Source organism: Apis mellifera, linkage group LG1 (assembly GCF_003254395.2).
Source record: "Apis mellifera strain DH4 linkage group LG1, Amel_HAv3.1, whole genome shotgun sequence".
Classification (NCBI taxonomy): Eukaryota; Metazoa; Arthropoda; class Insecta; order Hymenoptera; family Apidae; genus Apis; species Apis mellifera.
Window position 1 is genome coordinate 12,226,979 of NC_037638.1, and position 25,510 is coordinate 12,252,488.

Genomic DNA, 25,510 nt, shown 5'->3' on the forward strand with positions numbered 1-25,510 from the left:
CATTTTAACGTATTTATCCTGATTTTCTTCCTTTCTATAATTGATAATTTACTCTTATAATTACAGTATTTACAGATAATATGTATTTATTGATTTTTTTTTAAATAATTGATACTATTTTGATTATGATATATCATATTTTGATGTGATAATACATTTATCCAGGATTTTCTTCTAAGTGATATATGATTTTTTTAATTACAACACTTCCTATGTCTATATCTATTTCTTTTTATTTTAACTAGTATTTTTTTTTTATTATACCAATTATATCTAATTTATTTATCTATCATTTCATTCAATTATTTTTTTTTTAAATTCTATCTATCAATTATTTTTTTTCGTAACATTTATTGTAGTGTAATTAGTTCAAACTTATTGTAAGCGGAAATTCCGTATGGTTTAATAGAAATGGAAATTCCATGATACAGTACACATTTTCCTGTTATATGAAACTCGTACTTCGTTGACGTCACGTATTTCTCAGATTTCAGAGATCGTTGGCTGACTATCGAACAAGTCTCGTTATTACAGAAATGCTAAATCAATTTTATGATATGTTTATGATATGTTTATGAATAAAGCAGTTTTACCGTTATTTTGTTACAGTATTATAATGAATGTACATATTACAAATCATATTTTTTATTTCATTATTATAAACTTATTATTTATTTTGCTATTATAAAATTATTATTTGTTTTGTTTTTGAAATCAATCATTCAATATCCTCATAGCATAATTAAAACGGTAGACACATCCTTGTCCTTGTAATCATACTTATTTTCATCTACGCAATGATCGACCGTGTATTTTGCGTGTTACGTAACCTTGATTGAACGTTTGATTAGGTCAAGTGACGAGAACAATAGTCGATCTCTCTCCACGCCGGGTATAACCCTATTTTACAATCTTAATTTATCATATCCGAGGCAACACTCGCCCCGTTTGATTTTACATGCGCGTTTCCTCATGCCGGAAGTGTCACTTTGATGTCTTGTTCAATAGTTGATAATCTAACCCGAAGTTGAAAAAGAATCAAGGTCAATTTTATTGATCTCGATCTCCTATTTCTATAGAATAAATGCTGCAATAAATATATAAACGACACTTTCTCTTTTTATCTTAATTAATATAATTGATTGTAACATTTTTTTTATTTTTGAATAAATTTATGAATAAATCAAATTAGTGAGAAAACATTATTAGAATATTGGCATTTTTTTAGTTTTTCTGATACATTATATATAATAGAAATAGTACTCCTTAATAAATAATAATAATAATAGTAATAATAAAAATTTAAAAAATAAAAAATAATAAAAATAAAAATTTAAAAACTTTTTCCAATATTATTAAAATTAATTTCTATGATTTTTTAGAAATACTTTGAAAATTTAGGAATTTTATTCTAATGTTAAAATTTTTATTATATAATATTTTATTTTATAATATCAGCGATATTTTGTTGCGTAAAATTGTTGAACAGAAAAATTGAAAAAAAAAAGTAAGAAAGATTAAAATAGATTAAAATTCTAGAATAATGTAGAATAAAGATGGATAAAAGAAAAATATACTTCAAAATATACTTTCTCAAAAAATTGTAGAAATAAACAATGATTCACAATTTTTTTTCAATCTTCAATCTCACTTCTGGAAATTCCAAGAAGAGTAAATTATGATAAGTGTCATTATTTGAATTATTTCCCATTATATTTATTTTCTTATATACTTGTACATAAACAGATGCAATTGTACTATTGAAATTATATACAATTTATTTTTTTGAACATTTATACATATGTATTTTATTCAGATCAAGAAATAATCACTATTAGTGATTATTCATATTCTCAAATGTAGTTTTTTTGGTATTAAAATCTTATTAAATTTTTTTTATTAATCATTCAACCTTACATAAGTGTTGAAACTAATAAGATTTATAATAAAATTACATTAAATTTTTTTATAATGTTGAATAATTAAGATAATCACGATTAGTTTTTGATTATTATTCTATTCTATTATTCTATTATAATTAAAAATTATAAACTATTTTTTAATTTTTTTTTTATTCATTTTTTTAATTCAAGAACTCTGCATCAATTTTATTTTTTCTTTTCAACATTTATATAAACTTTTAACAAAAAAGAAAAAATTATTTTTAAATGAAGGAATTGTGGAAACAATATTTGAATATTTTTTTAAAAAATTATAAAATAATGAAATCGATTAATCTTTAAGAAAATATAAAATGTTTAATATATTATTTATTTTAATTCGATTAAATATTTGGATAAACTATACATATTTTACGTATGTATTAATTGAATTTTTATTTAAAAATTTATATTATAATGCATACTACAATTTCGAATCTTAATATCAATACTTTTTAATATATTTCTATTACATGTAAATAAATATATATCTTTATTTAATTACATGTGATATTGGAATGCCTCCATGGAATGTTTATTGATCAATCATTGCAAGAAACATAGAGATCAATGAACTTTATTAAATTTATTACTAAATATCTATAATGTACACATATACATGTTTAGTCGCATACAATATTTCAATTTAATATTTTATAAATAAACATTGTTGTATGGAATATAATACTTTATTAATAATCAACAAGTCAAGGAGAAAGTTAACAACAAAGTGTCTGCATTGATGCATTGATTACTTTTTAAGTATTATAATATTGGTATTTATATTCATTGTATATTTTTAATATTTAACATATTTTTAATATAAATAATAGATAATTTTTCTAATATTTTTGCATATCTATCTTATTTAATTATTACTTAATTAAAATTGTTAATCATCATTCATTTTATTCAATCTATACACATTTTTTCAAAACCTTGTGATGAAGGTTTTTTTCATCATTGAAATATAAGCATTTCGACATTGCACTCTTATTGGACTATAGGATTTTTCTTTTTTCGCTTCCTATCAATTAAGAAACATTTTGATGAAAAGATTTATATTTATAGATTTTTTTTTCAATAAATAAATAAATAAATAAATATTTATATTTTTGTTTTATTTTTCCAGAAAGCTTATCAATTACTAACATTAGAAATATATATATATATATATTTTTTAATCCTTTTCATTTAATATTTTCATGATTAACATTTTTGTTTTATTTTTTTTTTTTTTATAAGTTTAAAAATTCGTTCCATTTCAATCTCATTTATCAGAATATTGGCTCAAACTTGTTTCTATTCATTAATATTTCGAATTTTCAATGATTTTTAGAAGAGGATTAAAAGATAAATTATTCTCAAGAATAATCACAGAAAGATATATATTATTATTTGATTTTCTTTTCAAGAGAGAGAGAGAGAGAGAGAGAGAGAACGCTTGTACATATGTATATGTGTGTGTTTAAAATAACTAATAAGCAAACAGGCGACATATTTTATCATTTAAGATTTTCTAAGATTAAAAATTACTTGTTAAAAATTTCTAGGAAATATGTGGTATACCAACTTGAGTTCAAACTAGTCTTACACTCGTTTGAATATCGAAGTTGATTCATATTAAAAGGAATGAAATTAGATTGAAAATTGAAATTATTTTAGCCAATTGATAATAATAAATTAGATTCGAATGTAATTAAATAAATTTGAATCGATTTGCATTGAATGAAAATAACAGATCGAATGAAATTAATAATAAATATATTTCAGATAAAATGAACTTGAATCTATAAAAAATCAACAAAAAAAGAAAAAAATAAAATAAAAAAATTGTACTTTACTAAATCAATTCCATTTTACTATAAAAAAAAATGAATTTCAATTAATTCAAGCTAATTAATATCAAATCAAAAAGATCTATATCATTAGAACCAAATATATAATTAATTTCTTATCGATCTGACACATTTCAATTCAATTCGAACCTAATAATTACAAAATTTAAATGAAATTTAATCTGATCTATTGTATAATCTCTATTATTTGGATAACAAACGTTTATTTTCGTTTCATCATTTTACTAATTGAATTTTTTAAGTCGATTTGTTTTATCGAATATAGAAAAATAAAATGAGCAAAAGAGAAAAAAAACTAAAATGTTAAATATCATTCTTTTTAATAATGCGTCAAAAAGAATCTATTTCCTCAATAAATCATTTACAACTTATCTATAGTTATCTTTTTCTATAATTAGAATAATTAAAATCAATTCGAATCAACCTGAAACAAATTATAGTCGATATGACCAAATCAAATAATATCGTGATCCTAAAAGAATTCAATTCGTTAAGTGTTCATTAAAGTTGCTTTGGCCGTTGATGTCATTTGCATTAAAAAATCTAATCAGACGCTTTTCTCGGATATGGTACTTCTGATACTTCTGTTGCTGTCTCTCCTCTGTAAATTACGGGGATGCCTTTGAGAGCGAATAGGTGGTTCTCTGTCGCTGCCTATTCTTCTGAGGCTAGTATCTCTTTCGGTACGAGCATTCTTTGGTGTCGTTGGTCCACGAACATTTGTATAGACCACGTAAACAGCTAGAATTCCAACGACGAACATGGCTACACCGACACCGCTCACTGTGCCGACCTATAAATAATATTTTCATATCACAATTCAATCGCAATTAATACTACTATTTTTTAATTTCTCTTGTGAAAATTGCTTATCTTATTAAAACTTCTATCAATTATCTATATAGAAAGTATTTACAGATTACATGAATCTCTATATAAATTCCTTTTCTTTCATTATTTCAAAAATAATATTCATATAGAAAAAAATAATCAAATTAACGAAACAAAGAACTGACCATGGTCCACCATTCACTGTTATCCATTTCGGAAACAAGAACTTGAGCATCCTCATCATCATTCTCGTGCAACAGTTTGATCTCTTTAGGCGTCGTAGCGCACCCAACTTTTGTCCCCTTCTCCTTACTGATCAACTTTTTGAACTCTTTTGGCATCTCATTTGTATCCTCATCATTATCTGCATCATCGTCATCCTCTTCATCTTTCTCCTCGTTCTCATCGCCCCAATGTAACTTCACTTTGTCCTTGAGAATAGTGATCGATCCCAGGCTCTGCAGCTCTCCAGCTTTTACTTTCATCGACAGATCGAGAAAAGCGGTATTTGATTGCGATTCCTTCGCGTAATCCGCAATTACATTTGATAAAACGTTGTTCCAATCCACGGGATTTATTTGATTCTTGCATTTCTTCTTTTTGCTACACGGAAAGATTTATTATAGTAATTGTATGATATTCCATAATAATCAAAAATGAATCAAGAATAGAACATTTTATAAATTAGGAAAAAAATTATAATAATGTTAGATTATTCAATTCTAATAGTAAAATTTGTGAAAATATTTGAGATTGCAAATGAGGTTGTATATAAAACTATTTTTTTTATTATTATTTCAAGAGAATATATGAAATCAATGCTCCAAGTTTTCAATATATTTTTATTTTTTAAATGTAATTTTATAATGATGTCAGATAAAGCAAAATCTTAAATTATATTTAGAATTCAGTTTTTTATTATACTGTAAAAAAATATTTCATACAATATTGTATTTTAGAAATAAAATACTGAAACTTTGGATATTTGTAGTCTATTATTTTCTATGTGCATATAAATTTTTTTTTAATTTTTAAATTTTTCTGCAAAATAATGTTGAGATACTTTTATAAATAACTCTGTTATATATCTTATATAATAGAAACCAAATTTTTTTTCTAATCGAGTTTCTTTTATCTAATAATAATTTAATAATCTATATCTAATAATAATGAATTAAATAGAGAATACAGAAAGGATATCTAACAATTATAATTTACTTAACTTGTAATCACACAAAACATTAAAAACAATAACAAAGTTTTATTTCCATAATCTTTTCTAGAATACATTTGAACGTAATACAACAGCATAGCAATTACGGGTAATTAAAAATCAATAGATCCTTGCATAGAAAATTTTTAACACAATATATATTTGTTCGTTTTGATGATTTAACTTGATTTAATCTTATCTGGCCATTATATTTTAATTCATTTAATAATACGTTATAGTGAATTAATAGAAAAGTTACAGTTTATAAAATATTTTAATATAATTTTATATTATTTTAATATAGAAAAGGGAAAAAGAGGAATTGATTTGATATAACGTTAAAATAATTTGATAAACGATAAAATATTTCAAAAATATCAAATTATAATTAAGAAAAATGGCTGCAATTTAATACATATTGCAGTATTGCAGTATTGCGGTATTGCTCAATTAAACGTCCGCATTATTTTGCCTACAAAAGTTCTTGCATTGATAATTTCATTGCAATTTTTTTTTTTTTTTACGGGAATAGGTAATTAAGGGGATAATCAAACGTTCATGCTCACCACAGCGTATCTAACGCTTTTGCGTACGCTTTTATCGCGTTCTCGAGCCATTTGACTTCTCTCAATTCCTCCGTGTCATACTTCTTGTCATCTTTAACGGACCACCATTTTGATTTCTCAACTCTTGTCTCTAATCCTGGGAATTCGTTCCTGAATCAATTCAATGATCAAATATTTATTATTTGTAGATCGATTATAAATATTCGTGCAAATTTACATTATTATTATAATAATTAAAAGAACGAAAATTGAATAATAGAGAATTTTTTATCTCGTCTTGTGATTTGTAATTTGATATCAGAAATCCCGCGAATTTCAAAAATTCAAATTTCGAAAAAATAAGCTTAATCTATTTGCAATCAATGTTTTTAAAATTTCGATTTCTAAAATGTTTTTATTTCAATTTTCATTTCTCGTTAGTTATTATAATTTTATAATGTAAGATTCAAAAACATTTCATAAATATAAAATTCGAAATTATAATCATATTTCGAATTCTTAATAAATACTATTCAATATATTTATCATTATAAAATATTATAAAAGATACAAGAGATTCTCATAATTGTAAAATTATTAATTCATATGTGCTTAAAAATTATTAATAAATATTTAATTAATTAAATTTTATAAAATTCAAATTGAAATATCTTTTAAATATTTTTTAAGCATATATGAATAATTCTTTTTTTTTTTATAGAGAATGTCATACTGCATTGATTGGTGTGTTAAAAGGTATGTAATTCCATTTAAAAAAAAACACGATATATATAGAATTGACCTTTATATGACCTTTGCACGTTCTAAAAGAATTAGTAACTAGTATCAACTTTAATTTTAATAAACATGAAATGAAACATTTTGTTATAAACAATAATATTTTGTGAGAAAATCAAGATATTAAAATGAGATAAAACTTAATGTATATTCATTATAAGATACGCGTTCATATAATTATAATCGACTGCAATTTAGTAATAAAATTTAATAATAAAAACTCAGTTATAAATATTAATTTATTAAATATTGTACTTTATATTTGAGTAAAAATTGCGTAAAATTTAATAATTTAATAATCCATGAATTATTATTAATTTTCTTTTTTAAAATTTCATAATTGTTTATATTTATATAATTTCTGTTTATTTTCTTTGAATCCAGGATTTATTTATTTAAAAAAATTTAACTATTAATCGTAATAATTACATTATAAAAAAAATTAATATTTAATAAATTTAAATTCAATAACAAACATAACAGAAACGAATGGAAAATTTTTAATGGTTACTAATTAAGCATCCTTGGCTAAATCAGATTTTATATAGATATTTTATGCTTCGGAAGGCCTTTGAGAAAATACCCTATTTATAATTATCTTCAGATTAAATCAGCAATTTTAATATAATAACATATCATTATTATAATTAACTTATATCATTCTTTATAATTACATTGTAATTCTTTTATTATTTCTTTATAATTTCATCTGTTAATTATTTGTTGTTACAATTATAAATAATAAAAAATACACAATTTATAAATTTAGAATCTGAGTCACATTTTATTTATTATAATATTCTTTAATATAGGTTTTATTTCAAATACAAAAATTTAAGATCAATAATATTGTTAGAGCAAATGAAAATGTTTGTTATAATTATTTTAGATATATATTATGATATTTTAATGAAGAAATGATGCATTTTTAAAAAATCATCACAAAAATTATCATTTATAGAATACAGTATATTTTTTGAAATTTTTCTCTTATAATATTACATAAATAATCAAAAAATATAACTTAGACATAAAAATTACTGAAATCAGAAACATAATTAAAAAATATAAGAAAAAAAAATAAAATGCATATATATAAATTTTTACATATAATAATGCTTAATAATATCTAGAAGCATAACAAATTTTGCTATCAAAATTCATAACTTTCTCAAACTAATTTCGACAATACTTATTCCCCAAATACAAAACAAACACAAAACTTGATATACAAAAATATCATGGTTGAAATTTACTTATTATTAAGTTCTAAATAATCTATATTTGCGTTAAAATATATACAACTTTTAAATTTCCAGTAGCTTCAACCAATAATACATAATATAAGTTTCAACATTTCTGTTTTGGCTTTTAAAATTTTCCCAAAGGTATCCCATAAATTAATATCTTGAGAATTATTTAAAGCATAAAAATAAAAATAGATATCTTAAAAAATGAAAAAAAAAAAACTGAATTCTACCTCTTTTCTTACGATCTTGTTTCTATAATATTTGAATAATAAAAATGTAATGACATTTACAATTGTAATCATTAACTAAGAAGATAACAGAAAATATTAGATATGTGCTAATGAATTCATTGATTGCGTACAAACAAGCATATATGCGTGAATACCACGATAATTCTATTATTCGTATTGATACATTCAAAGACTAATTGCACAATTAGGCTTGTTTCTATGAATAACAAATCGCCGCGTTTAATGACTGGAATGAATTTTAAACGTGTTTTGATGACGCAATTTTATACAATTATTTGCAACGAAGGTAAGCCAATTTTTTCATTCTTTTCAAAGTAGCAATGCAATTATTAAAATAAACTAATATACTACTATTTTGCCCCAAAAATATAAAATTTTAAAATTTTTGAAAAAAATAGCGAGTGATCAAACGATTTCTTGCAAGAAAGTCAAGAATACTAATCCAAAGAAATTTTAATTTGTATTGATTATTTATTTTTTTTATTTAAATAAAATCAATTTATTAATTATTATATTAAATGTTAATTAAACATGTTATACTGTTATTTGTAATCAGATCAAAACGTTTCCATGACATCTTATTTATATCTTTAATATATGTATATCAATTAATTTAGAAACAAGGATTATCTTTCTCCTCTATTAAAATTCATCGAAAAAATTGTAATATATGATATTAATACGAGAAGCATGCAACATTTATTTTATAATTTTATGCAACCATGCGAAAAACTTTACATATTATTGATTTGAAAAAACTATTTTTCTTATGATCTTCGATCATTTATTGGAATAAACCAAAATAAATTAAATATTGAATTATATTACGATGTCTATTATATGACAGAAATAATTTTTCAATATTATATATAATTATAATTGTAATAAATTTAATTTAGATTAGAACATACTTAGTAACAAGTAGTGATAGAAATAATAAAATAAAAATAAAAATAAAATAGGATTATGAAAAGTAAATGTGTTATATATCTGTAATTTATTTTGTTATTAACTTGTATCTTAATAGCATCGCATAATTTTCATTTTGCTATCTAATTGAAATATAATTATAAGCATATTATATGATTTAAAAACATACAAAAGTAATTGATTACATCATTAAAATAATTGTAAAATTAATTTATCAATTTAAATTAAATATATATAGAAATATATATAAAATATAAATAAAATTGCATAAGAGTCACGGTGAAATATTTGTCTACCAAATATGATAATTTTTTCTTATAAATATTGACATTCAAAAACTATATATATATTTTGAATCATAATATGATTTCTTCTCTCTCTTCATTTATTAATTATTTAATTCACAGTTTTGAAAAAGTTGTTCTCAAAGTGATTGGAAATTATTATTTACAAGTTTGTTATTTTTTTAATTTAATGTATTGATACTACTAGATATTTATTTTATTTATGTCAAATTTCAATTTGATATTATTTATATTTTTAGAACTACATATTAATAAATATTTTCCAATTTCATTCTTGATTTGTTTAGTCAATGTTCATCATTAAAAAAAGATAAAATCTTTAATAGAAACAAAAATTTACTTCTATAGCAGCAATTTTATTATTATCAACGATGCATCATCACTTTTATAAAGTACTATTCAAGATTTTTATGTTATGATGTATTTGCAACACTAATTATGATATTGATTATAGTAATTATTACGTTTTTTCAAATAATTTTCAAAACAATTTCTTTTTCATTCTAATAATAACGCATAATTAGATCATATGATTAAAAATTTGATGAAAAATAATAAACATAAAAATGTATATGTATGACTTTTTAAATAATCAATAATATTTTTTAATAAAGCTTTATGCATAACTTAATAATTTAATAACTTCAAACAGTTAATAAGTTCAAAATAATATATCTCGAAAAAAAATCTATGATATTGTACAATAAAATTGACATAAATATGAAAAAAAAATTTTTTAATTTTCTATATCGCGTAAATATAGCCAAAATTTACAAAAATCAATATTTTTTTCATCTTCATCGTTCGATTAAACAACAAGAAATGTTATTGTTCAAAACTATCTTATCTAATTTTGTCATATTTTTTCATATAAAAGAATAAAATTTACATATGTATAAAAAAATATATTTAAATTGCAGAATATAGATGTTTATACAAAATTTGTACGTATATTGCATTAATTTCAAAAAACATTTTAAATCATAGAATTTTATCGCGTAATATTGTAAAAATAAAAGAAGGAAATAAAAAAAAATCACTAATTCACTAGAATAATTCACTTCGATCCGAATAGTAATTAATTTTTTTCTCAATAATTATACTTAACTTTACATTTAAATACGCATTACATGATATGCAAAATCTCGATATTTACAAGAAAAATAAGTATGATAGATATAGCGTATCGTGTTTTTTTTTTTTTCATATGGATTTCATATTAATTTTATTACTAATATGAAATTATTATTACAGACAACAAGAATTTCGAGAGTAAAATAATTAACAGAATTTCAACCTAATAATTTTTTTAAATGATATTTATAGGTAAATAATAATTTTGACATTTTCGATTCAATCTGCAGAAAAATGTGTAAAAATTTTAAAATCATTTAATCTACTCATTTGCATATTAATTTTATGATGATTTTATGATTGCAAAAATGGCATAAAATTTTAAATTTTAATTAATGTTATGTTGCTGATTTGAAATAACAAAGATGAATATAATTTAAAAATAACAAAAAGTATTCAATCACTCTTTCATATTCAATAGCTTTTTTTAGATTAAACAACGTTCTGAAACGTTAAAAGAAATTAGAAAAATAGTTTATTAGATGAAAACATGAAAAGAATCTTGGAGAAATTTCAATTAGTTGGAATTAATTAGAAAGAAAATAACAAACGTTGTTTTTTTATCTGAATCTTTGTGTTTAATTAAAAATTAAAAATTCAATAGTAAGTTTTCTAACTTTATATTAGTTATACATTCTGAAAATTTTATCGAAATCAAATAGAAGGTACAAAATCGGATGCAAAATAAGCAACAAGCATCGAAAGATAAAATTTGTAAATTTCAAATACTAATTGAATATTTTCTAAAATAAATTATATATTATTATAACATTTTATATTATATTCTAAATCTCTCTCCTGAGAAAATTGCTATAATGCGTATTGCCTGCAATGTGAATTACAACGAAGACAAAAGAAGAGAAAAGCACTGAGAACAATGTTACATAAATGCAATGTTGTGTAAAATGTGGATGCAGTGTGAATGTTATAAAGTTACAGTCTGTGATTACTCTATTAAAATTGATATTTATCTAAAATTAAACCTGTGATATTCTTTTATGCCTATTGTTATAAAAAAAAATATATATTATATATTTTTAATTATAATTTTAATAACCTAATCCAATCTTACTTAATCTAATTTTATTTTCTCTTTTTAATTTTTAATTTTAAAAAGTGAAAGTAAATTGCAATACTACACAAATTATCTATACTGTAATAAAATAAAAAAAAACTTTGTTATTTTTTCAATTAAATCAAAGTTTCAGATATTGCTTTTTGAGAATTTGAAATGTAAAAGTTTATTGTTAAAGTTTATTGTTGAATTGTTAAAGTTTATGTATAAGTTTTCTCATAATGTTATTACAATTTTATTTATTTTCGTCTTCTCTTGCAATTATTTATTCATAATAAATGTATATTTCAAATATGTTGTATATCCTTTATAATTTATATCAATTATTGTTTTTTTCGATGATATCATAGAAAAAAAGAAAGGAAAAAAAAGCTGTTGCAAACCAGCTTGTATTAATAGATAAGTATTATGCAATGATTGTTGATATTCTATTGTGGTTCTATTGTGGTTACCGTTTGTTCACTAACGATCATGATTGTCAGATAGGACATAATAAATCTATTATTTTCATCTTGGGCTTGTATAATTCATTCAAAAGAAATGGTAAATTGTATTGATCGATAAGTATAATTGACATAATTAACATGATAATATATTTGACAAAAACATTCGACTTCAATTTTTCACTTAATTGATTTTGTCACTATTTGATATTTTATTTTTTTACTTGATTAATTGTATTATTTTATTTTTAGAACTATAGTTGAAATTTATGAAATTTTCAATACTTCTATTCTATTAGTAAAGTTGAAGGATTTTTTTATGATTCAGTTCATAAAATATATATTTGTAAAAAATATTTTTGCAATATTTTCATTTATTTTTGCTTATATTATATTTATTTATATTTATATCACTTGTAGTGAAATTGATTGAAAAATCGATATTTTTATATTATAATACCTGTATTTATCTTTATAATGTATTATTATTAAATCCATATTAAAAATCCATATAAATTTCAAAAAATTTTACAATATATCATTATGTATAATCTAAAACTGTATAGAAAATATTACAAATTCTAATTCTAATTTTATAAAGTTATGAAGAACTATTCACGTTCACTTTCTATAAATTTCTCAACTTTAATATCAGGATGCGAGCTCGTTTAAGTAAGGAAATCAAATAATTAAATTCTAAAATTAATTGATGTACTTTAATGACTCCATACATATTATTACATTGAAAAAAAATTAATTAAATGATACATAATAATATGTAAAAGAAACTATACAGTTATATTTATATTATATTCGCATAAAAAAAACGAAATTTGTTGGTATACAATTTTATATTTTCTGATCCCATATTGTATATTGAAGGAGAAAATTTCATTCTTCTTTATTCTAATAAATCTTCTTTCTTGCAATTATCATTTTAAATATCGATTTTTTTAAGGTATTTGTAGATAACTCCTTGTTTTGTTTTATTAATAACATGAAAATATATTTAAATGATTCATAAAATTTTGATCAACAAATTTTTATTATTATATATGCTATAGGATAAAAAATTTTTATTTTTTAAATATTGCAAACTACAAATTGCAATATTATATTTTTCTATGCATAAATAATTTAAGATCATGGAAGATATTGAAGTGTTGGAGTTGATTAATCAATAAGCTTCTATTATAATTTTTCTATAGTTTAAATTTTATATCCAAATTTTTGTTATTTTTATAAAGATATGTAAATTATTATTTTATTATCAGGAAAGCAATTTTTATGTTTTGTTTAAATTTGATATGATAAACTTTAAGTATATAATAATTTATATTTAATTAATTAAAATTTTTAGTTTATTATTAAAATAAAAAATAAATGAAGTCCATAAATGTTCAAATGAAAAATTTGTATACATCACCATGCAATGTAAAATGTAAAAAGATGGAAAAAAATAACGGAATGTTTATGCATATGAGAAACAGTAATTGTGTCATGGATTATCAAACGGATAATGTTACGTAAGAAAAATTCTTAATTGCGGTTTAAGTCAAGTTGTCGGAACTAATTAGTAATCGATGTTTATAAATATATACAATTGTCATCAATTACGAATTGACAGAAAAGTTTCAATTGATTTCAACTTTAATTTATAAGTTTAATTAGTTTACTAAAAAATCAGTTTTCACTTGTTTTTTTTCCTTTTTTTTTGTGATACATGTATATAATTTAAAATATAGTGTTTTGAATTTTATAAGTTAAATTAGTTAAATTAGAAAGTTTAAATTTAAGTTAAGTTAAATATGATACACATTATAAATTTTGATATATTATAAAATTAAGATATACATATAAAGATATAAAGAATTATTTGATTAAGTCTGATATATCATTCTGATATAATATTCTCATTAATAAGCATTTTGAGAATTATTCTTATGATTACAATTGAATGTGTATTTTTATTTTTGAAATTTCATTAATTAGATTTTATAGATTTAAATGTAAAAGAATATAAATATATGTGGTTACCTGGAATCTTCCAAGAGTAGAATAGTGTTTGTCGAATTTACATGTTTTAAATGCTCTTCGACGTGTCCTTCACTGACAATTAAAATGGTCGAATTCACTGGTTTGCTGAAGAATTCATTTTCCGGTGTTCCGATATGCACGATATGCGTGGTTAAATCTGGAATTTTTGTTGCAATTAATTTTTCGATTTATCACATTTTTTTAATTTTTAAATTTTTTCCTCAAAATTTTTCATAAATTTTTAAAAATTATAATTTAAAAATTAACAAAATCTTCAAATTTTCATAATAATGTTTTAAATATTCAAATTTTTAAATTTTAATTCTAATTGAAATCTTATCTTAATTATAATTTTTTTTCAATTTTTCTGATTTAAAAATTTTTGATTCTTCGAAACCTATAGTATTATGTATAATTTTTTACTTTGTTTATTCATTTTCAAATATACATATATATAAATATTAAAAAGAATTTAAAAAAAAAATCTAAAAAAAAGAGAAAAAACAAATAAATAATTTATTAAGAAAAAAAAGAAAATCGTTGCCTTACCATCTTTATCGCCATCAGGGATCAAAACACAAAAACCATTTTTAATGGCTGCCGTTGTTAATTTTTTTGCAATGTTTTGAGTGTCATCCTCATCATCCTCATCACCGTTCACCACTAGTGTGAACGATTTCCATTTTAATTCTTCCACAATCTTTAACGTTCCCTGGATCAGCAAATCATAATTAATAAGTATAATAAATTTTAAACAAATAAAATTCCTATTTTCTTCTTATGTATTTAGTTTTCTTCTTTTCAATCTAATGTACATAATAAGTTCAAAATATATTCTAATATTAAATCATTTAACTTTAACTTAATATACATCTATTTCTTAAATATAGAATTGTTGTGTGTTCGAGATATATATAGACAACATATATCAAATATTAATATATTCATAGGATATTTAGAGATTAAAACAAAAATATACTTAGGGCTTTATTACTTAAGGCTTATTTATTAAATTATAATTATATAAATTATTAATTATATTTTGTTCTTATTTCACCACTTATATATTTTGCTTTTATTTTATTTCATCTAAAGCAAAATTAAATTGCTTATAATTTAATAAGCCTCAATTAATATTTTCATATATCAACTTTTATGTTTTTTTTTTGCAATGCATTTTTCATAATATATTAATTTTCTGAATATATATTATAATTATATATATATATATAAACATAAATGCAGAGATTATAAGTTACTGAGTAGCCATAAGCTGAACAACACAGGGATAAAGGAATGATGATATTATTCATAATTATATTTTGAATTATATAGCACTATTGTGCATTGCTTGATCTTATTCGAATTTTTTCGACTCTCGAACTTGTAATCTGGAAATTCTTTACTATGTAATAATTCATATTTTTTTATCGTTTCGAAAACAATACAACGAAAAAATTAAGTAATAGAATATATAAAAGTTTGAAGAGGTTTTCGATTTCTGAAAATTTAATAAGTCGAATTCGTAGAATTAATTACCTGAACTAGATAAGAATCGGATTCCTTCATTAGATAATGAAGATACGGAGAATTCGATACTCGTGTTACGATATGTGGTACTTTTAGTACTGAAGTTATTTTATGTACGGCTTCTGCATTTGCTATAGTATCTGGTCCAATAATTCCTGTTAAACAAAATAATCTAATATGTATTACATTAAAAAAGAAAAAGGATTATATACTGTTACAATCATTTATAAAGTTTTAAATAAAATATAATTATACATATATATATATATATATAAACGGATTTTTATTAATTCTTATAAATATCCAGAATTAGATAATTTAAAAAGAAACTTTTTTAAAAAGAGATTAAAAAATCTTTGAAAAGAATTATTAAAACTATTATCTTTTTAAAGCAATATAAATTTATTTCTCAATTCAAATTCAAATTTTTGAGTCATATGATTTTAATAATTTAAATCATATTAATCTTATTAAATCATAGTAAAATAAATATAAAAAAATTTTTTTATATAATTAAGAAATCTATAAAATAAAATAGTTTATTTAGTTATTTAGTATATAATAAAATAAGTATTTGAATTATATACATATAATATTTTTTTAATGTTAGATTTACAATTTTGTGATTAATCAAGCTACGAATAATATATTTCAAGTAACATTGTTGTAATAAAAAAAGGAGTTGTAATAGATCATATGAAAAATCATATATCTCTGTATCGTTTGATTTAGAAAAATATGATTGAATAAATTACATTTACCTAAGTAGTAAGGCGGTTGCAAACAACTTGTATCTGCCCCTACGAGAGCCTTCATCGCTGCTTTTAGAGTACCAGTTATGCTACCGCATGTGTCGAAAACAGTCAGTTCTGCAAAATAGAAATTCTCTGTTATTCAATCTTTCATTTACTAGATTAAGATTTTTAAGAATATTGCTCTTGAAATTGAAAAATTATGTAACAATATCAATATCTTAAAAAGCATTTTGTTACTTACATATTGGGAAATGATTAATTTTGGAAAATAAGAAATTTTAATTATTCTAGAAAGATAATTAATGGAAAAATTAAATAGAAGAGTAATGAATATTTTGAGGATAATAAATTTTTGAGAAATTTTGAAATTTTGTGTTGTATCTTTTAAATTATATTCAATTAAATATATGATAGCATTAAATTATCAAAAATATTTATTTTTAAAGTGAAAAAAATTACGTAGTATAATATAAATATGTGAAGAGATGATTAATTCTGAAAAATCGAAAATTGATATATTAATATGATTAATTCTTTCAAGTATTAAAAGTAATTAATAAATTCTTCTAAGGAATCATTTTTAGAATTTTAGATTCTTATGTTAAATAATACAAAAATAAGAAATCTTAAATTCTCAAATAATATCTATTATTTAATAAAAATTAAATAATAAATTATTATAATTTCGATCAAACAAATTTACTTTAATTCAATAAGTATAGCACAATTTTTCTCTATCATTTATGTTTATTATTTATAATTATTATTAATAATTTTTATTATTACTCCAATATATGTGAATATTGATTAAAATAAAATAATATAATAAAATAAAAATATAAATCCAATTAACTCCAATTTTAATACTAGGAAACTAAAAATATATCTGATTCATTTACCTATGTCATAGCCACCACTCTTATTGTTGTGAATTTCAGTAAGCAATTTTGCGGCTTCATATATTAGTACACCTTTGACCGACAGTTTCCGGCAAGATGGATCATCATGGATGCTGGTCAACAACGAGATCTGCGCGTGATTTCCACAATCTGTGCGCCCATCGCAAGTGCACGTACAAATAATACCAAGTATCATCAGCAACGTTTGCAGCTTCCCCATTTTGAATTATTTTTTTTCTCTTCTTTTCTTTTTTTCTCACACTGTTTCTCTTTTATTCTACTTCTTCCTTCAACTGTTCACTATCTTGTTCCAACTTGTTGATACTTATTCCTTTTTTTTTCTTCTTCCCTCTTCAATAATAATACAATCATAGAATATATGGTGAAGCACTCGTTTCTCTATGATCTGGTACACCGTAAGATTTGATTGTTTTTTCTTTAATTTTCACTGAACTTCAATACGCGGCACAATATGAACGCACGTAATAGAAATGGATGACCAGGCTCTCGTATGGGGATGAGGGATCATAGAAGGTGACGAGAAGGATAGCCGTAGAGACCAACTTCTTCTCGAACTATGGACCTTGGTAGTGAAAAATGGAAGCTTTATAAAGGAAGCCAATATCGCATGTATTAGGCGAATTTCTAGGGTTTTAGGCCTTGGTAATCAACCGCACCAGGCGTTCTCAAGATGACCTTCTGTTTTGTTCTGTCTCTTTCTCTTTCAATCCCGTATTTATATTAATTAGAGATATTAGAATTAAAACTGCAGACTCGTGAAACTTGAAATTATCAAAATTCAAAATTTTTCTTCTTTTTTCTTTTCAAAAAAGGAAATCTCTATCTATTTTATAAAAGTAACATATTATCAAATTGTGATTTCTGTAATTCGAGTTTGGATTTATAGTTAATCAATCAGTTTCTTTGATTTGTAAAATATTATTAATTCATAAGATTCATAAAGTTTAAATACGAGTTCAATTGAATAAAAATAATTAAATAAAAATAAATTGATATCATCTCAATATTGATATCTTTTTCAAAAGTTCCAAGTAATCTATCTCTAATATTAATCTTTTATAATATAATATAATAAAGAATCAAAATTACTATAAATTAGAAAATGAATATGAGAGTTTAGATTTAATGTTTTGCTTAATACAAATTGTTTTTATAATCATAAATTCATATTAAAGATATTTTTAATAATATTTTATTAATCTGAGATATTGTTAAAACTTGTAATAATAATATTATACTGTAATGTACTCTAATGTAAATTATAAGAGATTGTAATTCTTTAATGTAATTATAGAGAACTATAAAGAACTCTAATAACAAAAAATAATTGTTATGATAAAATTAAATGCATTTCTTAATCTTAATTATAACATTATGTATCATTAGATTTATTTCATATTTGTTCTCATGTATTTTTTTCTTAATTCCAGTAATTATATACGTATACCATAAAGCTTCTGTAAATGAAAATCAAATATAGATTTTAGACATCAATATATTATTTATCTTAATAATAATAATATATATAATAAAATATTAATATTGTTTATACTATTAAAAATAATAATATATAATAATATTTTTCTTCTGCTTATATTACCTTATAACTACCTTACAAATAATTTTTAAAAAAATTTTTTTATGTATTTTTTTTTTAATAATTATGATCAAATAAAATAAAAATATAACGTAATTCTTAAATCATTCAGGAGGCAACATACAAGTGCAATGATTATGAAAAATAAGTGGCGTTTACTAATCATCATATCATTATGATATCGCGACATACTAAAAAATTTAACCCTTTAATCATATAATGAATCAATAACGTAACAAAAAAATGTATTATTTTTATGTTACATTTTTGTGATGATTATATAAATATAATATTTTAATTAATCGTTTTTTTCATATAAATCGATCATTACATTTTGTAAAATTAACAAGTGTCTTTATGAATGACTATGCAAAACTTTTTTCATAGGATACAAAAAAATATTGTGTGTGTGTGTGTGTGTGTGTGTGTGTGTGTGTGTGTGTGTGTGTGTGTGTGTGTGTGTGTGTGTGTGTGTGTGTGTGTGTGTGTGTGTGTGTGTGGTGTGTGTGTGTGTGTGTGTGTGTGTGTGTGTGTGTGTGTGTGTGTGTGTGTATATATATATATATACATACAATATATATTTATACATACATTTCATTCAAATATATTTTAAAATATATAATATTATAGATTTCATTTCACATCAATAGCATTTTTCGTACAGTGAGAACCACTCTTAATCAAACATAAGCTCGTTAGCATAACGTATCGACTAGTAAGATTATAAAAGTTAGTTGCACAACTCATCCTTACATAACTAGGCTGATTAGAATGCATTTTCATTGCGACTGACTATCATTTGGAAAAATTTCTTATATGAATAGACATTTCATATCGTTTGAATATCAATGAGGTATGATAGAATGTGAAGATAATACTCCTTCAAAGTTGCTTTGATTTCTTCAAAGTATGGAAAAAATTTCAAAAATATAAAAAATTTAGATTTATTAGCATTCTCCTAGAGTCAAATAATCTATATTAATTTTATTTAGTTATTTCATTGAATTGAATTGAATTGAATTTTTATTTATAAAAAATAAATTAAAATTGATGAATTATATATTTATTACATACAATAATATCTTCCTAAATAATATGTCGTAAGATTCTTTCATTCTATATGTATTATATTATATTATTGTAACATCAAAGATTCATTTCACCAGAATCGGGTGAATGGTAGTCTACAGAGATTTCTAGTGAAAGAAATATTAAAGTTAGGAAATATTGAAGTTAGAAAAAATTTCCTAATCTAACCTAATTATCACGTAATGAATATTAATGATTGAATATGTATTAATATATTATTATTATATATTGTTATGGAACATTCTTTGGAAATCAAAAATATATATTTTTATACGTATAAATGTCAATTGATTTTTATTAAATTAAATAGAAACGAATAATAAGAAAAATAAAACTAGAAGAAAACAATATCATGTACATCAAATTATCATCTCGTTTTATCTCGATTTATTTAAATTATTATGCAAATGAAACTTCTAATGAAAGAAATATTGAAGTTCTTAGAAAATATTTTTTCGCCCAACCTAACTATCATGTGACCTCATTGAATATAAATTAATATATTATTATTATCATGGGACATTCAGATTAAAAATATATTTTTTTATATATACAAATGTCGATTGATTTTTATCAAGTTAGAAATGGAATGAAGAAAACAACATTATGTAGATCAAATTATCTCGTCTCGTTTTATCTCCTTGATTCGTTTAAATTATTATACAAATGCAAATTTAAATAATACTTATAACTTGGAAAATATATTTGTTTGGTCTTTCTATCTATCTATTTATTAATATAAACTTAAATTGTTTATAACTTGATAAATAATATAAATAATATATAATATTAATTATATATTTGGTTACCCTTCAAATGCCCAAAGATAACATTTTACAATTATTAACATTCTGTATTAGAGAATTGTATTTAGATAATTATATTTAAAGAATATGAAGATTAATAAGAGATTAGTAGAGAATCATTGGGATTAATACAGAATAACGTCGCTTTGCAATATAATAACTTGATATCTATTATATTCAATAACACAAGATCACTCTATATCTTTATATATTCAATGCTTTGAAATCAATCAATCATATAATTCAATATGAGAATTCTTTTTCATTTAAACATAATTAGAGGAAAATTTATTTCATATAATTTTGATTTTCTTTTTATAAAAATGGTTTATTTGTATGATTTTATTGTTGAAAATGAGATCCATTATGCAATTAAAATAATTTTAAATTGATAAATTTAATTAAATTGATAAATATATATATTATGAATAATATTTATATTGCTTAATTTTATTTCGTTCTGATTTCCATTTATTTTTTTTTTTTTTTTATTTGTCGATAAAGGATAAAGGTAAATGCTGAATTATTAAAACCAAATTAAGTTAAGATATTCAATTATTTTTACGATTAATAATATTATAATTAATGTTTATATGTATTATAATTGATGTTGATCTCGAACAACTTATTTATTATTACTATTATCAATTAATTATTAATTGTATGAATTGAAATCCACGATTTTTAATATTTTCTTTTATACTTTTATGCAAAATATTATTTAATAATAAATTTAATATATGATATTAATAATATAAAAAAAGTGAAAAGAAAAACTAAGAATAATATGTAAAAACATAATAACAAATTCATTAGGATATTTATCGTAACAATAAATTTAAAATATATGATAACATATTATGCTCAACATCAGCAAAAAAAAAATCATTAAGAAACTTGCCGAAGCGAATTATTATTATTAGTTAAATCATTAATAAATAAAAATAGACAGAAAAGAAAAATCATAAAAATTCACATGAATTGGGAGAAAAACGTCCTTATTTCCATCTCGCAATTAATACTTACAATTTCATCAGATCAAATAAGAAATTCATATTTTTTAGAATCTATATATTTTTTCTTACCTTTTTTTTTTTTTTGCTCATTTGATATTCTTCCATTTTTTTCTTTTTTTTTTAATGTGGAATTTTCCTCAAGTTACATAGAAGAATATTTAATGATATCATGTGATGAATTATTTTTAATAAAATAAAAATATATATGCTCATAATGTTTTATCAAGAAAAATATCTTAGAATCCATTAAAAATCCATAAAAAAAATTTTTTAACGAAGTTTTGTTTCTTTTTACCTATAAAAACATATGAAAATTTATATACAATTACATTCAAATGCCTTATTGCATTATAAAATCATTTTTAGGTAAGGATTATTACTTTTTTATCAAACATTCAAATTATAGGTTAGGTTTTACACTAGCGATGTAATACTATCATAAGCTTATTCCTGTCATTCAATAGATTTAACAAGTTAGTGCCGCAATTTAAATGTATTTTAATTCGAACTAGAATATAAAATTGACAAAAAATCTATTATTTTTATTTATATCATTGATAATACACATTAATATCAATCTATTAAACTAATATATATATATATATTATATTTTCTATAAGTTTCAAATATTGTTCATTTAGTATTTCAAATATATGAATACACAAATTATCTATATATGCAATTAACTAGTTAAAACATATAAATGTCATATTTAGACATGTATATCTTATGCTTATAGGAAAATTTTTATATTTTTAATAATGCAATGCTCATAATTATACGATCTCACTATAAAAATTACAATGGTGCTGAATCGCATTTGCAACGATATTGTATCATGAATATTTAACTTTATATAGTATATCTAAGAATACATTATTAATTCTTGAAATAATTTTATTCATATATGTGAAATGTAATTATTATATATATAAATATATGTATGTTGTATTTTAATAAATATTCAATAAATGAAATATTATCAAAATACAACATACATATACTTAAATATATAAAGAAAAACAATATCTTTCTTATAACTTCATCAATTTTTATTTATAATAATCAAAATTATTATTAAAATTACTTTTTCGTTTTTATTAAATTTCGTTTCAGAAAAAAAAAAACACATCCTAACTTCAATAAAATTAAAATTTAAAAGTAATTCAATTTATTAAAAAAATTCTGTACTGTGTATATATATATGTATGTGTATATAACTATGTATACATATGTATACATATTCAAAATTTAATAATAAATCGCGCTCAAAGTATTTCTAAAATTCATACTTGACGTAACTAATCTTGTATTACAAATTGCTAAGGATTAAATAAATGACGAATATTACGACAAAAATGCTTGCTTACGTTTTACTCTAAATTCTTTTTCGAATCTTTTTTTATAATGCTTAAATACTTCTTAACTGAAATCCCTCATACGAGGTTTATTTATTTACGTAAAGAAAATTTACGTAAGTAAATCGTATTTCGATTTTTTGATATGTGTCTTCTATTTTTGAGAATTAATCAGAGTCAAACATGTCATAACCTAAAAGTTTTTAATCCCCGAAGAGCAAAGCATAAACTTCAATAATCCAGAGAAATAAAATCGAAATTTTTCACAGAAAAAAGTTAGCAAAGATATATTGAATAGAAAACTTTCTTATATATAACTTTGTATATATACATCTGATTGTTTCTTGAATTCTAGAATAAAAATTATAGGATGTAATGTGACAAAAAAGATAAATAATATTTGTACTGGTAATATTTCAAATGAAAGAGAAAATTAGTTATAATTTTTGTTAATTGAAATTATTCAAGATATTAAAAATAAAACGTTTTAATATTTAGAAATATTTTACGCTAAAGAATATAAAAATAATAAAAATAATATATGAAAAAATTGATTAATTCATATAAAATAATATTATTTTCTAAATTATTTTATTGAATTTTACATATATATATATATATGTTTAATTAAAAAATTTTTTTATAAACTATTAATTATTTTCCATTTATTAATTCCATTAACTAATCATTTATTTATAAAAATCATTGGTTTTAAAATAGATTTTTATAATTATATTCGTTAAATGAAATAATTTTCAATTAATACAAAAAATTTAAAAATAAAAAAAATAATCAAACAAATAGAATATGTTTTAAAAAAATATAATTATTTTATTTAATGTATAAAAAATATGATTATTATTTTAATAAAGGATCGAATACTTATTTGATGTTTATTTTTTGTTTGATAAAAAGAATTATATAATAATTTGTTCAAAATAATCAAGCAGGTGGCAGTAGAAATCAGTCGACATATTATATTTAATAGATTCTCGTTAGTTGGCGCCACTAGTCAATATACAAACTAATTTAATCATGATAAAACTTATTTATCAGAATCAATTTATATAATAGAAAAAATTGAATGATCATTTTATAAAATAAAAAAAATTGAATGATCATTTAATAAAAATGATTTTGAAAAGTTAATACATTTTTATAGAATGAGAATTTTATAGAATCAAAAAATAGAATCTATAATTATCTGCGAAAGAAATTCTCCAATTCTATATCAAGATATTTAAAAATTTTTTTTTGGAAAAAAATGATACTTACAAAAAATTACACGAGTTGATTCAGAAGATTAGAATAATTCTATCAGCGCATTCAATTTGTCATGTTTGGTGAATTTGAGATTAAAAAAAGATTGAAAGAAAAAGCAAATGGCGACGAGGTTGATGTATTTGCGTCATGTAAAGCATTACTTAGCTTGGCCCAAGACCAACAATAACAACGAAACTTTTAAAAGCGAGACTTGAATCTTTCTCGAATTTCAAACATCTTTCTCGCGCGAGTCGCGAATGAATCTTGTCTGTTTATCCATGCATCTGTCTAAACTGTTGTAAATCCTTCATCGCATCTACAATTATATCACGATTGGTTATATACATTAAAATTCATATCCTAGTGAACAAGAGTACTTCTACCTCATGAAAACGATCTGTTAATCTATAAACCCGAGTTATCTAATTTAAAACTTTTTTCTTTACTTATATTTGTTTTGTATTTATTTAGTTTTATATAATTATATTTATTTATTGTTTTTTTAATTTATAATGTATAATAGAAAATTTATTATTATCATTTTCTAAAAAATTTATAATTTTTT

The 25,510-nt window shown here is 21.3% G+C and overlaps 2 protein-coding genes across 5 annotated transcripts in view; one reads left to right on the forward strand and one right to left on the reverse strand.

The window, feature by feature from the left end:
• LOC724495 (ecdysis triggering hormone receptor) overlaps positions 1-25,510 on the forward strand; it is a 100,483-nt gene that overhangs the window by 26,509 nt on the left and 48,464 nt on the right. The window contains exon 1 of one of the 4 annotated variants that reach the window (XM_026446027.1): positions 7,125-7,144. The exons of the other annotated variants lie outside the window; for them this stretch is intronic. The gene's annotated coding sequence lies outside the window, so the exon portion shown is untranslated. Of the gene's footprint in view, positions 1-7,124; positions 7,145-25,510 lie in introns of those variants that run through there. 4 annotated transcript variants of the gene reach the window in all.
• Positions 3,951-18,376, reverse strand: LOC409096. Its single transcript, XM_397545.7, has 8 exons — positions 17,796-18,376; positions 16,903-17,010; positions 16,151-16,296; positions 15,161-15,323; positions 14,612-14,768; positions 6,410-6,559; positions 4,816-5,233; positions 3,951-4,592 (listed from the first exon to the last, which is right to left on the reverse strand). Exons 1-8 carry the CDS (start codon positions 18,013-18,015, stop codon positions 4,347-4,349), a joined length of 1,608 nt encoding a protein of 535 aa, XP_397545.2. The 5' UTR covers positions 18,016-18,376; the 3' UTR covers positions 3,951-4,346.